This window comes from Ursus americanus, chromosome 14 (assembly GCF_024610735.1).
Source record: "Ursus americanus isolate L20-20 chromosome 14, mUrsAme1.1.p, whole genome shotgun sequence".
In the NCBI taxonomy this organism is placed as follows: domain Eukaryota; kingdom Metazoa; phylum Chordata; class Mammalia; order Carnivora; family Ursidae; genus Ursus; species Ursus americanus.
This window is the reverse complement of record NC_142140.1, coordinates 53,579,106-53,594,334: the sequence shown is the minus strand read 5'-3', so window position 1 is coordinate 53,594,334 and position 15,229 is coordinate 53,579,106. Positions and strand designations below refer to the sequence as shown.

At 42.4% G+C, this 15,229-nt stretch overlaps 2 protein-coding genes across 2 annotated transcripts; both read left to right on the top strand.

Moving 5' to 3' along the window:
• Nucleotides 1-1,078: 1,078 nt before the first annotated feature.
• LOC123777631 (olfactory receptor 7G2-like) lies at nt 1,079-1,999 on the top strand. Its single transcript, XM_045774399.2, has one exon. The coding sequence runs from the start codon at nt 1,079-1,081 to the stop codon at nt 1,997-1,999; it is 921 nt and encodes a 306-aa protein (XP_045630355.2).
• An 11,768-nt stretch (nt 2,000-13,767) lies between these two features.
• LOC123777614 (olfactory receptor 7G2-like) lies at nt 13,768-14,706 on the top strand. The gene has a single exon (XM_045774380.2). It carries the CDS (start codon nt 13,768-13,770, stop codon nt 14,704-14,706), a length of 939 nt encoding a protein of 312 aa, XP_045630336.2.
• The last annotated feature ends 523 nt before the right edge of the window (nt 14,707-15,229 follow it).

Below are 15,229 nucleotides of genomic sequence, written 5' to 3'. Positions count from 1 at the left end.
AGTTCCCAATATATACACAAGAACACTGGGATTCTGGGGCGCCTGGGTGGCTCAGTTGTTAAGCGTCTGCCTTCGGCTCAGGTCATGATCTCAGGGTCCTGGGATCAAGCCCCACATCAGGCTCCCTGCTCAGCCGGAAGCCTGCTTCTCCCTATCCCACTCCCCCTGCTTGGGTTCCCTCTCTTGCTGTCTCTCTGTCAAATAAATAAATACAATCTTAAAAAAGAAGAAGAAGAACACTGGGATTCTAATGCAGTTAAAAACTTTCCCCTATTCACAAAGCAAGTCCTGGAGCCTGGATTAAATTCAAAGTGTCTAAGTGTTATACCAAGTGATTGATCCTCTGTTGGCCACTTGTGTCCCTCAGGAAAAAGACAACCTTAATTGACTGAACCACCCAGGTGGCCCTGTAATTTTATTCTTATATTTTTGACTGTTTGAAGGTGTGGAATAATTCTAAAGGAATAAAGCCATGTCTTCTTTCTTCATTCTCAAAACTTAATACATCTTAGACACTCATTGCTCATTAGAATTTTGGCTAATGGGGCATCTGGATAGCTCAGTTGGTTAAGCATCTTCCTTTGGCTCAGGTCATGATCCCAGGGTCCTGGGATCGAGCCCCCTGTAGGGCTCCCTGCTCAGTGGGGAGTCTGCTTCTCCCTCTCTCTGCCCCTCCCCCCTGTTCATGCCCTGTCACTCTCTCTCTCTCTCAAATAAAGAAATAAAATCTTTAAAAAATAAAGAATTTTGGCTGATAAACTGAGTGGAGGGAAGAGGATGAAGGAAGAAGAAGGATGGAGGAAGAAATACACAGAGGAATGATTTCAATATTCACTTGGGTTCACAATATAGATAAACATTTTTTGAGAACAGCAGTTCTGAGACTTTATCATATATAAGAATCATCTGGAGAGCTTGTTAAAACAGACTGTTTGTCATCATCCCTAGAGCTTCTCGTCAGTAAGTCCAGAGTGGGATCCAAAAATGGGCATTTCTAACAAGTTCTCAGGTACTGCTGCTGCAGGTCCAGTGACCATACATTTTATTCTCTTGTCACCTAATATTTTATATTAACAACATGGAATCCAGAAACCAAACAGATGTATCAGAATTTCTTCTTCTGGGATTGACCAAGGATCCAGAACTGCAGCCCCTACTCTTCTGCCTGTTCCTGTCCGTGTACCTGGTTACCATTGTGGGAAACCTGCTCGTCATCCTGACTGTCGTTTCTGACCCCCACCTCCACACCCCCATGTACTTCTTCCTCTCCCACCTGTCCTTCACTGACATCTGTTTAAGCACAACCACCATCCCAAAGATGCTGGTGAACATCCAAGCACAGAATCAGAGCATCACTTACACAGGCTGCCTCACCCAGGTCTGCTTTGTCTTGACTTTTGCTGGTTTGGAAAATTTTCTCCTTGCAGCAATGGCCTATGACCGCTATGTGGCCATCTGCCACCCCCTGAGGTACACCGTCATCATGAACCCCCACCTCTGTGGACTGTTAATTCTACTCTCTTTGTACATTAGTATCATGGATGCCCTCCTCCACAGTCTGATGGTGTTGCAACTGTCCTTCTGCATTGACTTGGAAATCCCCCACTTCTTCTGTGAGCTTGCGCAGGTCATCAAGCTCGCCTGCTCTGACACCCTCATCAATACCATCTTGGCTAATTTTATGGCTAGTATGTTGGGTGGTATTTCTATCTTTGGGATTATTTTCTCTTATACTAAAATTCTCACTTCTCTTTTGAGAATGCCATCAGCTGGCAGAAAATATAAAGCCTTTTCTACCTGTGGGTCTCATCTCTTAGTTGTCTCGTTGTTCTATGGGACAGGATTGGGGGTGTACGTTAGTTCTGCTGTTACTGACTCTTCCAGAAACACTGCAGCGGCTTCGGTGATGTACACTGTGGTTCCTCAGTTGATGAACCCCTTTATCTACGGTCTGCGGAACAGGGACATGAAGGAAGCTTTGAGAAAAATAATCGGGTAGGATAACTTTTCATCTTTTTGGGCCAGTTTTCTAGAATGAGTCAAAGCAAAAGGTATTCAGGTGTTTCAGAATACTTTTCTATCGCCGAGATCATCTACAATGACTAGATAACGTGATGGCTACATACATTACAACTTGGGTTTGAACTGATTTTGCTCTTTGTCTAACTGTGATATTTGACAGTGATTTCAAGTGTCTAAACTTGGTCATATTTTTCTGGGGGGGGTCATGTTCTATAGAAGGAGAACCTGAATCCTGGTTTCCTCTTATAGTGATTTTGGGGGACAGCATGTTCAGAATAAAGTGGAAGAAGTTAGATAGGGCAGGGAAATGGCGTAGGCAGGGTCATGGTTACAGGTAGAGACTAGCTTCCACGTTATCCCACATCTAGGACCATGCGAATCTAACCCCCAACAGGCATATACTACGAGGCAAGGCAGCTGGCCTTTCTTACCCACACTCAGTAATCACCGAGAGTTGTCTCTACCAAATTGCATCTCTCTGGAGCAACATCAGAACCCACCAAACTCAGTTTCATCACCTACAGACTCAGGTAATCTGATTATCTCAGTGGTTTGAGACAGTTGTGAGATATGTAAACCTGAAGCTGAAAGTCTTTGGTTCTAATAATAAAAAGAAAACTTTCTGGGGCACCTGGGTAGCTCAGTTGGTTAAGCGTCTGACTCTTGATCTCAGTTCAAGTCTTGATCTCAGTTCAGGTCATGAGTTCAAGCCCCCTATTGGGCTCCTTACTGGGCGTGGAGCCTACTTAAAAAAAAAAAGAAAGAAGAAGAAGAAAAGAAAACCTTTCTCTAATATTCTCAAACAAGAAAGGGTGCTATCTTTCACTCAGAGGTAGGGAATGTACAAGGATGAGAGAATAGGGATTCATTTAGTTCTCCATGAGGCGGCATCATTCTAGAACTGGTGGTAGCAGCAGACACAGGTGTCATACTCGGCTGGGACAGAAAACTGACTGTCTTTCCCTGGGCCATTTGAAAATTGACCTTTCCATGGCACCATCCAGAAGATATCCCCTTAAATCTCACCACTAAGAAGAGGATCATATGCTCCTTCTTAATCTAATTACTGCTACGGGAGAAATGATTAATATGAAAGCCTCAGACTGACCATCTAGGGTTAATTCTTGTTGGGCAATCAGCTGTCATAACCATGACAGGCATTTAATACAATGCCTGACATACTGTGGGACTCAACAACATTTAACTTGTATCATAGCTTTTCATATCTTGCCTGTATTCATAACTTTTAGAATCCTTTTGAACTCACATATTTTTACCACCTGCTTCAACATTTATATTTGTTTATCTTTACTGTAGTTTTTCTGGTCTGAGTAATATAATCAAATAATTAATTACTGAATAGGCAGGGTAATGGATGTTCATCTTTTGTCTGACACCCTATTTGCTTTGATTCCTTCTCATTGATTTATTGCTAAGAATGTATCTGAAGGGGCGCCTGGGTGGCTCAGTTGTTAAGCGTCTGCCTTCGGCTCAGGTCAAGATCCCAGCGTCCTGGGATCTAGCCCCGCATCGGTCTCCCTGTTCAGTGGGAAGCCTGCTTCTCCCTCTCCCACTCCCCCTGCTTGTGTTCCCTCTCTCGCTGTGTCTTTCTGTCAAATAAAATCTTAAAAAAAAAAAAAGAATGTATCTGGAAAAAACACAACATATCTGAATTTTTATTTATTTTAATTACCTCTCCTTGTAGTATTTCTTACTAATCTCAGATGGAGTCCACACAGAGAAACACGATTAAAATTGATGGAGTGACTAAAGTCTTAAAGAGTTGGCTGCATAATTAAGGCTCTTATGCAAAACTTACTAATGTGTTATTGTGAATAAAACAGTGTTTCTGTGGAGGAGTGTAAAATAAGACAGGTGAAAAAAGAAGTTGGTAGTGTTAGGGACCATCACTTTTTCCACAAGTACAAAAATATGGGGACATCGGAGTGTTTTTCTTCTCTCTCTTTTTTTTTTTAAAGATTTCATTTATTTGAGAGAGAGAGAAAAAAAGAGCATGAATGGGGAGAGGGGCAGAGGGAGAGTGGCAGAAGGAGAGGGAGAAGCAGACTCCCCCTGATCAGGGAGTCCGAGGCAGGGCTCCATCCCAGGGCTCTGGGATCATGACATGAGCTTAAGGCAGACTCTTAACCAACTGAGCCACCCAGGCACCCCCAGAAGTATCTTTCTGGATGTGTGTATAAGGGAGAATGACAGAGGTCTCCCAGGATAACCAAAGGAGTACCATTCATTGTGAGGAAAGGAAGTATTACGTCAGCACCACAACTGGGGGACAGCTTCCTGCCTGCTATCCTGGTGAGTTCTAGTGCAGGACTTCTTCCATTGACATCCACAGAACACCTGCAGAGATGGGTCACTTGAGGCCCTTGTTCACACTGCAGATCTCTGATCTGCTGACTTTGAGACCTACTGACTGAATCACTGGGGAGACAGGCAACGGATGAGTTTATATATAAGTACTTTGTAAGTCTCTGATACACTCCAAGTCTGAGAAACATGACATAAATATTAAAAGAACACAGGAGGAGGAGTTAAGATGGCAGAGGAATAGGGGGAACCCTAAGCTTACCTCCTCTCTCAAATACGGCTAGATATCAAATCATTCTGAACACTCAAGAAATCAATGTGAGGTCTGAGAGAACAAAACTGCAAGTCTACGTGTAGAAAAGCAACCAGCTTTTGGAAGGTAGGAGGTGTGGACAGTTGATTTGGGTGGGGGAGATATAACTGTGGGTACTGCAGCGGGGAGGGAGCCCTGCTTACAGAAAATATTATAAGTAGTGGAGCACAAAATCTGAAATTTTAGAAGTCCACCACCACCAGGGCTGTGCCTGGTTTACAGGTGCTCAGGTGGGGAAGGGTGTGGAGGCCCAGGCATAGATAGACAGCATGGTCAGAGGTCACAAGAATGGGTGGCACCCACATGCTGCAGTCCCCAGGCATAGGAGTGAGGAGTCCAGCCAAGGGCAGCAAGCCTGGGTGCCAGCTCTCTGCTCTGCCTTTCCATAAACTCAACCACTGCAGAGTCATGCAACTGCTTGCCTGGCATGGGCTGGCACACAGCAAAAATGTGCCAAGACCCTCCCTCAGAGGATCAGGGTGGGTCCGTGCCAGGAGAGTCCCTAAAATTTGGAGTTTTGAAACTCAGCCACACACCGGAGGTAAAACTGCTAGGATACAGGCAGGGTGTCTGACAGGTGTCTGACAGAAGCTGGGGACACAAGAATGACTGACTGCTTTTCTGTGAGGGCTTCCTGAAGAGTTGGGGGCATGAACTCTCAACTCTGGGGCTAGAGTGGGGCGCCGCCATTTTCTTTCTTTTTTTTTTTTTAAATTATATTATGTTAGTCACCATACAGTACAACCCTGGTTTCTGATGTAAAGTTTGATGATTCATTAGTTGCGTATAACACCCAGTGCACCATGCAATACGTGCCCTCCTTACTACCCATCACCAGCCTATCCCATTCCCCCACCCCCTCCCCTATGAAGCCCTCAGTTTGTTTCTCAGAGTCCATAGTCTCTCATGCTTTCTTTATCCCTTTCTTCCCCTTTCTTTATCCCTTTCTTCCCCTACCGATCTTCCTAGTTCTTATGTTCCATAGATAAGAGAAATCATATGATAATTGTCTTTCTCTGCTTGACTTATTTCACTTAGCATTATCTCCTCCAGTGCCGTCCATGTTGCAGCAAATGTTGAGAAATCGTTCTTTTTGATAACTGAGTAATATTCCATTGTATATATGGACCACAACTTCCTAATCCTGTCATCTGTTGAAGGGCATCTCGGCTCCTTCCACGACTTAGCTATTGTGGACATTGCTGCTATGAACATTGGGGTGCATATGGCCCTTCTCTTCATTACGTCTGTATCTTTGGGGTAAATACCCAGTAGTGCAATGGCTGGGTCGTAGGGTAGCTCAATTTTTAACTTTTTAAGGGACCTCCACACTGTTTTCCAGAGTGGCTATACCAACTTGCATTCCCACCAACAATGTAGGACGGATCCCCTTTCTCCACATCCTCTCCAGCAATTGTTGTTTCTTGCCTTGTCCATTTTTGCCATTCTAACTGGGGGGCGCCACCATTTGCATCCAGCGCATCAGTGCTGAAAGCCTTCAGGGAGCAAAACTGTGCCACCTAGTGGAGCCCAGAGCCACTTACACCCACCCCACCCCCCTGAGCCCAGGAGGTACTTCTCCACCAGGGCAAGTCCACCTGAGAATCAGGGCAGCATGCCCCTCCCCAGAAGACCAGGACAAACACCTCACATGCCCCAAGTCTACTGATCAAAGATGCTGCAAAGCTCCAGCTCTATGGGAAATAGGATCTAGCTTCCTTTTTACTTTTTAAATTTTAATTACTATTCTTCTGTCCCTCTCTCTCTCTTTCCTCTTCTTCTGGGTTTCCGAATATTCTAATATCATTTTGCTGTACGGGATCACTTATCTCTCTAATTCTCCCCCTGTGATCCTGTACTTGCTTATCTCTTTTTCTCAGCTTCTTTTCTCTCCATCATTTGGTCTTCTGTATCACTAATTCTCTCTTCAGCCTCATTCATCCTAGCAGTTAGAGGTTCCATTTTTTTAGTTGCATCTCATTAATAGCCTTTTTTATTTCGATTTGATTAGATTTTAGTTCTCTTATTTCTCCAGAAAGGGATTCTCTAGTGTCTTCTGTGCTTTTTTCGAGCCCAGCTAGTATCTTTATAATCATTATTCTGACCTCTAGTTTCGACATCTTATTTATGCCCATACTGACTAGGTCCCTGGCGGTCAGTACTGCCTCTTATTCTCTTTTTTGAGGTGAATTTTTCCGTCTTGTCATTCTGTCCAGAGAAGAATAGATGAATGAGAGAACAAAATACTAAAATGGCAACAATGACCCCAGAGAGATATACACTAAACAAATCAGAAGAGATCCAAAATTTTAAAAATAAATAAATAAAGTAAAAAGAAAAGAAAAAAAAAGAGAATATAATTAGACAGGTGGACAGAATAGAGCAATACACTGGATCCTGTGTGTATTTGGGTCTGTTTGTTAGAAAACTGGATCCCAAAATTGTAAAGAAAGAAAAACTTACATATGTACAAAAATAAAATGAAAAACAATGAGAGGATAGCATGTAACTGTAAAAATGAAAATGAAAAGGCAAGAAAAAACAAAAGAGAAAACAAAAACAACAGAAAAAAGGAAGGGATATAAACAGACAGGTGAACAGAACAGCAATACACTATATCCTAAGTGTATTTTGGCCGGTTTGTCAGAAGAAACTCCATCACAAAATTGTAATGAAAGGAAAACTTATATATATACAAAAATAAAGTTAAATACAATGAAGGGATTGAATGTAACTGTAAAAATGAAAATTAAAGAAGATTTATATAAAAAGTTCATAAAATAAGAAATTGGTTGAAAAAGGAAAAAGAAAAAAATTAAAATCGAAAGACTAAAGAATCATGGGGAATAAACCATGAATTCTATACGTATATTCCCCTAGCGCTGGAGTTTTGCAATTCTCATTGATTGGTAAACTTGGTCTTGGCTGGACGTTTGCTGATCTTTTGGGGGAGAGGCGTGCTGCTTTGATTCTCAAGTGTATTTGCCCTGGGCGGAATTGCACTGCCCTTGTCTGGGGGCCAGGTTAAGTATTCTGCTCTGGTCTGCTAGTTTGCCCTATGTGGCTTTTGTTCCCTGAAGGCTTTCTGCGCAGCTTTAGAGGATGAGAATCAATCAATCTGCAGCCCTAGAGCTGAAAGAAATCTGGGAGCCCCACCCCAGAGAAAAGTAGTCAATCACTCCTGCTCCCTGGTCTCCATGAGCACTCCATGCTCACCCAGCCTGTGATTGAGCATTTCTATCTCGGGCACACAAGCCCCTTCCAGTCTCCAAACCCTGCAGACTCCTGTGGCACGTTCCTGTGTCGCTCCTCCCCAGGGGAGGAAGGCGGGTCTTGTCGGTTCTGCTGCTGGCTGGGCCCCTGCTCAGAGATCAGTCACCTGACTGTGCCCCAGTTTGTGATTTATGGCAACCTGGACCTGAGAGTCCACTCCAGGGCTCGCTGATTGCAGCTGGCTTCCCCGCTCCAATGCCTGGGATCTCTGCTGCACTCAGGCACCCCCAGTCTTCCTGTGACCCCAAGGATCCCGAGACCACACTGTCCCAGCCAGGGTTCCACCCCCACTTAGCCACCTGAGTGACGTCCCTCACCGGAGCAGACTTCTATTCTGATTTTGTGCTTCGCTGCTGTATGACCTTCTGGAAGCTGGCTTACAGAGGCTCCCAACCCCCATGGTTTACCTTTCCATACATTGCCTCGCATTCACTTCCCTGCACCTCCTACCTTGCAAAAAGTAGACGCTTCTCTATTTGTAGAGTTGCAGCTATTCCTTTCTTAGATCTCCGGTTGAGTTTGCAGGTGTACAGGATGACTTGAGAGCTATTTAACTGAGTTCCTGGGACCAAATGAAACTAAGGTATCCTACTCCTCCGCCATCTTGATTTCTCCCCCATCCCATAAGAGCCTCTTAACTACAGAGAACAAAGTGAGGGTGGCTGGAGGGGAGGTGGGTGGGGGATAGGCTAAATGAGTGTTGGGCGTTAAGGAGGGCACAGGATGTAATGAGCACTGTGTGATATATGTAAGTGATGAATCACTAAATTCTACTCCTAAACCGATACTACACTATTTGTTAACTAACTTGAATTTAAATTTTTAAAAATGTAAAATAGGGGCACCTGGGTGGCTCAGTCAGTTAAGCATCAGACTGCAGCTCAGGTCATGATCTCACCCACCTGGGATGGAGCCCTGCATCGGTTGCTCTGCTCAATGGGGAGTCTGCCTCTCCCTCTCACTCAGCCCCTCCCCTCCCTCACGCCCCCCCCCCCCCGGCTCAAATAAATAAATAAAATCTTTTTGAAAAAGTGAAATAAATTGATGAATAGATGAAACTAACTGTGAACATTAACACAGAGTATCATCCATACCTATTGAATTGCAGAGGAAATCTCGGTGATACGTGACCTACACACCACCTTTCAGTGACATTGTACTTTATCACAACCCCATTAAAAACGAAGAACCATAATTCGACCCAAATTCCACAGTGGGAAGAAAAATGTGCACTGTATCTATTGTGCAGAACTTGGAACAGGTGACTATGAAAGTTTAAAGAGGGATGCCTGGGTGGCTCAGTTGGTTAAGCATCTGCCTTCCACTCAGGTCAGGATCCTGGAGTCCCGGGATCGAGCCCCCACCTCAGGCTTTCTGCTCAGTGGAGAGTCTGCTTAACTCTCTGCCCCTCACACCACTCATGCTCTCTCTGTCTCTCAAATAAGTAAATAAAATCTAGGGGAAAAAAGTTTATTTTTTTGTTCTCATTTTTTAATTTAAATTCAATTAGCCAACGTATAGTAGTTTAAAAAGAGAGTATGACGTCATTGATCATAGCCACAATGATCACAAAAAATAGATGATATATATTCCCATATAAAATATAACGAAGAGAAAGAAGGTACAGGAAACATTCAATGACTCTAAAGGTGAAATGTCTCTGGGCGTTGAATTTTACAATATCTTAACTGTATTTATAAATATACTATTTACACCCAAGCATTTTATGTAATAATAGCGGAGATGTATAGTAAGAAACATATGACAACCCTTCCACTCATTCCAGAATGAGCAAAAGTTGACATTCTGCCATACTGGCTTTGGGTCTTTTTAATAAAGTAAAAAAAACGTACATATGTGCAAAGAGAAAACACCTCTTTTTCTCCCCCTCCTTTCCTGTTCTCCCCTTCCCAGACACAATACAATCTCGAATACGATGGTATCGCCCATACATAGTTTCATACTGCACGTGTCTTCATAAACACACATAGGATAAAAGGCATTGACCATAATACCTATCAGTTAGGGAATGGAGAAATAAACTGTGATGTAACAATATCATGTAATACTCTCTGGTAATTAAAATTACTGAATGGGACTAAATATACCAACATAATCAAAAAATAAATTGCATAAGCATGCTAGTTTTAAATGGCATGTACTGTATGGTTCCATGTATATAAAGCTTTGAAAATGCAAAAGAATGTAAGTTTTTATGAAAGGATAATACTAATCACAGTAAAAATTGCAGGGGAATAATGTGTATAAAGTCAGCGTACTGGTTCCCCGGAGGAAAAGAATCAAATTGTACAAACTTATAATGTGAGGGCTTCACCACTATCTCTACTCTTTATTGCAATAGAAACACCTAGAATGAGGACACTGAAGTGTCTAAACTTGATCATATCAACTAGTGGGAAGCCCAGCACTTCATTGTGGTCTGTGTATTATTTTTTGCTGGGGTTGATTTTTATTAGGGATTATATTACCTGAGAGATTTCAATATATATTTAAAGTTTTCTCATGCCGTTGGCTCTTTGTCATATAAATTTTGTACCTTTTTATTTTTTATCAACCTATAATTCTGATTCATTTTTTCTTTAATTGACTTCGATTGCTCTATGGTTCACCACCTGTCATACCAAATGAACACTGACATCATTCCTGTGCACTTCATTCCTTTTCTACACAATAAAGATTCCCAGCTAGGGCATCAGGACAGAAACACTTCTCTGTAATTTGCAGTTATCATGCTACCTTCTGAGAAGGAAGAAATATTTCAGGTGCCATGTTCATGGACCAAAAACCACGCACGGACACACACGATAGCAAATGTTATTAGGAGGGTCCCACATGCTGAGTGCTGTGCTGGCTGCTTTTCTTCTATGCACTGTTCATCACTGCAACATCCCCATAAGACTTGATGACAGTCGCCACTCTACACTGAGGACACCAAGGCCTCCATACAGTTGAACAGTTTCCCCATTCACAAAGCAAGTGCTGGTGGGTTACCTTCAGAGTTCTGAGTCTAAGTAATTGACCAGATGATAAAGGCTGTCATGGCCACTTCTGTGTCCCCCAGGTGAGGGAGCACCACTGCTTACAGAAGCAATCCTAGTAGGGTGCTCAATTATCTTCTAAGTACCTTATAAATCCGCACTGTCTTGAAGGTCTTTGTCTTTTCCTCCAAGGACCAATAATTGTTTGAATTTTCCTCTATTTTGAAGAGTCTATGCATTTCATTCTTTCTCTCATGTAGCTGCTTTTTTTTTTTATTATGTCATGTTAGTCACCATACGGTACTTCATTAGTTTTTGATGTAGTGTTCCATGATTCATTGTTTGTGTATAACACCTGGTGCTCATTACAACTCTTGCCCTCCTTAATACCCATCACCTGTTACCCCATCCCCCTACCCCCCTCCCGTCTGAAACCCTCAGATTGTTTCCCAGAGTCCACAGTCTCTCATGATTCGTCTCCCCCCGATTTCCCCCATCAGTTTTTCCTTCCTTCCCCTAATGTCCTCCGTGCTAGTCCTTATGTTCCACATATGAATGAAACCATATGATAACTGTCTCTCTCTGCTTGAATTATTTCACTTAGCATAATCCCCTCCAGTTCCATCCATGTCGATGTAAATAGTAGGTATTCATCCTTTCTGATGGCTAATATTCCATTGTATATATGAACCACATCTTCTTTATCCATTCATCTGTTGAAGGGCATCTTGGCTCCTTCCATAGCTTGGCTATCATGGACACTGCTGCTATGAACACTGGGGTGCATGTGCCCCTTCTTTTCACTACGTATGTGTCTTTGGGATAAATACCTAGTAGTGCAATTGCTGGGTCATAGGGTAGCTCTATTTTTAACGTCTTCAGAAACCTCCACAGTTTTCCAGAGTGGCTGTACCAGCTTGCATTCCCACCAACAGTGGAAGAGGGTTCTCCTTTCTCCACATGCTCGCCAACATTTGTTGTTTCCTGTCTTGTTAATTTTTGCTGTTCTAACTGGTGTAATGTGGTATCTCAATGTGCTTTTGATTTGAATTTTCCTGATGGCTAATGATGTTGAACATTTTTTCATGTGTCTGTTAGGCATTTGTATGTCTTCTTTGGAGAATGTCTTTTTAAAACTGATATGCCACCTATCACCTTAGGTGGAAAAGTCCCCGAGGACAGACAGCATCATTGACATAGTTGCCTATTTCTCTTAGATGCGTCACTAATGCAGATGAGTAGCATGGAGGAGTCTTATGACTTTCAAGTTTATAAGCAACATTTTTCAATCTATGCTCAGGTGCAGAGCATATGCTTGAATGGATGCCATGGCCTGCTCCATTTTTTCACACTGCTACTCTATGTCATGGGTAGAGGTGGACATGCCTTGTAAGTGAGGGAAAGATTTAAGGCATTTCTCAAGATGAAAATATTAAAATTTTGAAAGGAATCTATCAAACATGAGATGGTTTAGGAATGCTAATGCTATACCATCCAGGAGTGTTAACAATGATTGGTCAAGACAGTCAAGTCATCCCATATGTGGAATTTAAGAAACGAAACAAATGCACATAGGGAGGTGGGGCGGGGCAAACCAAAAAACAGACTCTTTTTTTATATAATAATATTTTTTTATTATATTATGTTACTCACCATACAGTACATCCCTGGGTTTTGATGTAAAGTTCGATGATTCATTAGTTGCGTATAACACCCAGTGCACCATGCAATACGTGCCCTCCTTACTACCCATCACCAGCCTATCCCATTCCCCCACCCACCTCCCCTCTGAAGCCCTCAGTTTGTTTCTCAGAGTCCATAGTCTCTCATGCTTCATTCCCCTTTCTGATTACCCCCCTTTCTTTATCCCTTTCTTCTCCTACCGATCTTCCTAGTTCTTATGTTCCATAGATGAGAGAAACCATATAATTGTCTTTCAATGCTTGACTTATTTCACTTAGTAACAGACTCTTAAGTATAGAGAACAAATGGATGTTTACCAGAGGGGAGGGGGTGGGGGACTGGTTAGATGATGGGGATCAAAGAATGCACTTGTGTTGATCACCTGGTACTGTGTGGACGTGTTGAATCACTGTACTGTTAACTGAAATTAATATTACACTGTATGTTAATTAACTGGAATTTCAGTAAAAAACACTTAAAAAAAAAAAAGGACAGTCAACTCGCAGTCAGGTGACCTGAACTCAGACCTAGTTTTTGCCACACACTGTGTGCTTCACATCCATGATGTAATCTCACCTCATCTAAGTGCCCCCATGAGTAAATGGAGTAATATGATTTAACTCATCAGTAATTTGATACACCTTTCAGATGATTCTGAGCATGTCAAAGATTGGGCAGTAGGATAGATTAGATAACTTCATTCTTGTCTTCCTATTTGTTTAAAGGCAAGAAATATTTCTGACAAAGCTGATGATCAAAAAAAAAAGGGGGAGCACAGAGGGAAAGGGGAAGAAGAGTGGGAAATGATGATAGATGGAAAATTTAGCAGAGGGAAAGCTGGAACATTCACATGGATCCTCAATAGTTTGTTTGTTTCATTTTTTCTAAAAGCACTGGCTCTCCAACTTGGGTGCATATCAAATTCAACTGGAGGGCTTGCCAAAAATAGATTGCTGGTCCTCACCTCAGAGTTTATTAGCAGTATATCTGGACTGATACCAGAATTTGTATTTCAACAATTCCCAGGTGAAGTTGCTTGGCTCTCATGTAGCTGCTTTTTTTTCACTTAGCATAATCCCCTGTTTATGTAGGACTGTTCCTTTTTTTTTTTTTAATTTTTATTCCAGCTTTCCCATCAGGTTCATCAACACCATGGAACCCAGAAACCAAACAGTATTTTCAGAATTCTTTCTCTTGGGATTGACAGATGATCCAGAAGTGCAGCCCCTACTCTTCGGCCTATTCTTATCCACATACCTGGTCACCATCCTGGGAAACCTGCTCATCATCCTGGCTGTCATTTCTGACTCCCACCTCCACACCCCCATGTACTTCTTCCTCTCCAACCTGTCCTTCACTGACATCTGTTTAAGCACAACCACCATCCCAAAGATGCTGGTGAACATCCAAGCACAGAATCAGAGCATCACTTATACAGGCTGCCTCACCCAGGTCTGCTTTGTCTTGACTTTTGTTGGTTTGGAAAATTTTCTCCTTGCAGCAATGGCCTATGACCGCTATGTGGCTATCTGCCATCCCCTGAGGTACACTGTTATCATGAACCCCCAACTCTGCGGCCTGCTGATGGTGCTCTCATTGCTCATTAGCATTGTCAATGCCCTGCTCCATAGTCTGATGATACTACGGTTATCCTTCTGTAAGGACCTGGGCATCCCCCACTTCTTCTGTGAACTTGGTCAGATTGTCAAGCTTGCCTGTTCTGATACCTTCATCAATAATATCTTGGTGTATTTTTTGGCTAGCTTACTTGGGGGTGTTCCTCTTTCTGGAATCATTTTCTCTTATACTCAAATTTTCTCCTCTGTTTTGAGAATGCCATCAGCAGGCAGGAAGTATAAAGCTTTCTCCACCTGTGGGTCTCACCTATCAGTTGTGTCCTTGTTCTATGGGACAGCTGTTGGAGTGTACATTAGTTCCGCAGTTAGTGACTCTTCCAGGAGGAACACCATGGCTTCAGTGATGTACATCGTGATTCCTCAAATGATGAACCCCTTTATCTACAGTCTGAGGAATAGTGACATGCAGGGTGCCTTGAAGAAACTTGTCAGTAGGATACCTTCTTTTCTATGATTGTGCCATGTACCTTGGGCTGGGTTGTAAGAATATATCAAAGTTATACAAATCACAGGAGAACAAGGAAGTTTAATTCTTCTGTCTCCAAATGCTTCTGACATGACTAAATAACATAACAGCCAAGTATATTTTAACTTAGAATTGAAACCTAACTTTTATTTTTCTTTAGCCTTTTTATGTTTAACAAATTATTTAATTCTTACTTCAATGTTTTTCTCAGTTTCATAGAGGTAGAACCTGAGGCAGAGGTCAAAGTTTTATACTGTTTGTATGGACGACTCTCAGAAGAAGGAAAGTCGTAGAATATGGATAGCTCAGAGAGTGGATAGAAACACAACTGTGATCATATCTAGAGACTGGCTTCAACCTGATCCTGTGATTAGACCATGTCAATTGAAACCCAAAGTCAGGCCTACAGTGAGGCGAGAGAGCTCACCTTTCACAGCCCAACTTAGTAATTATGGAGACCAGTCACTGCTAAACTATATTCCGTTGAGGCAATATTAGCATCCACTATACT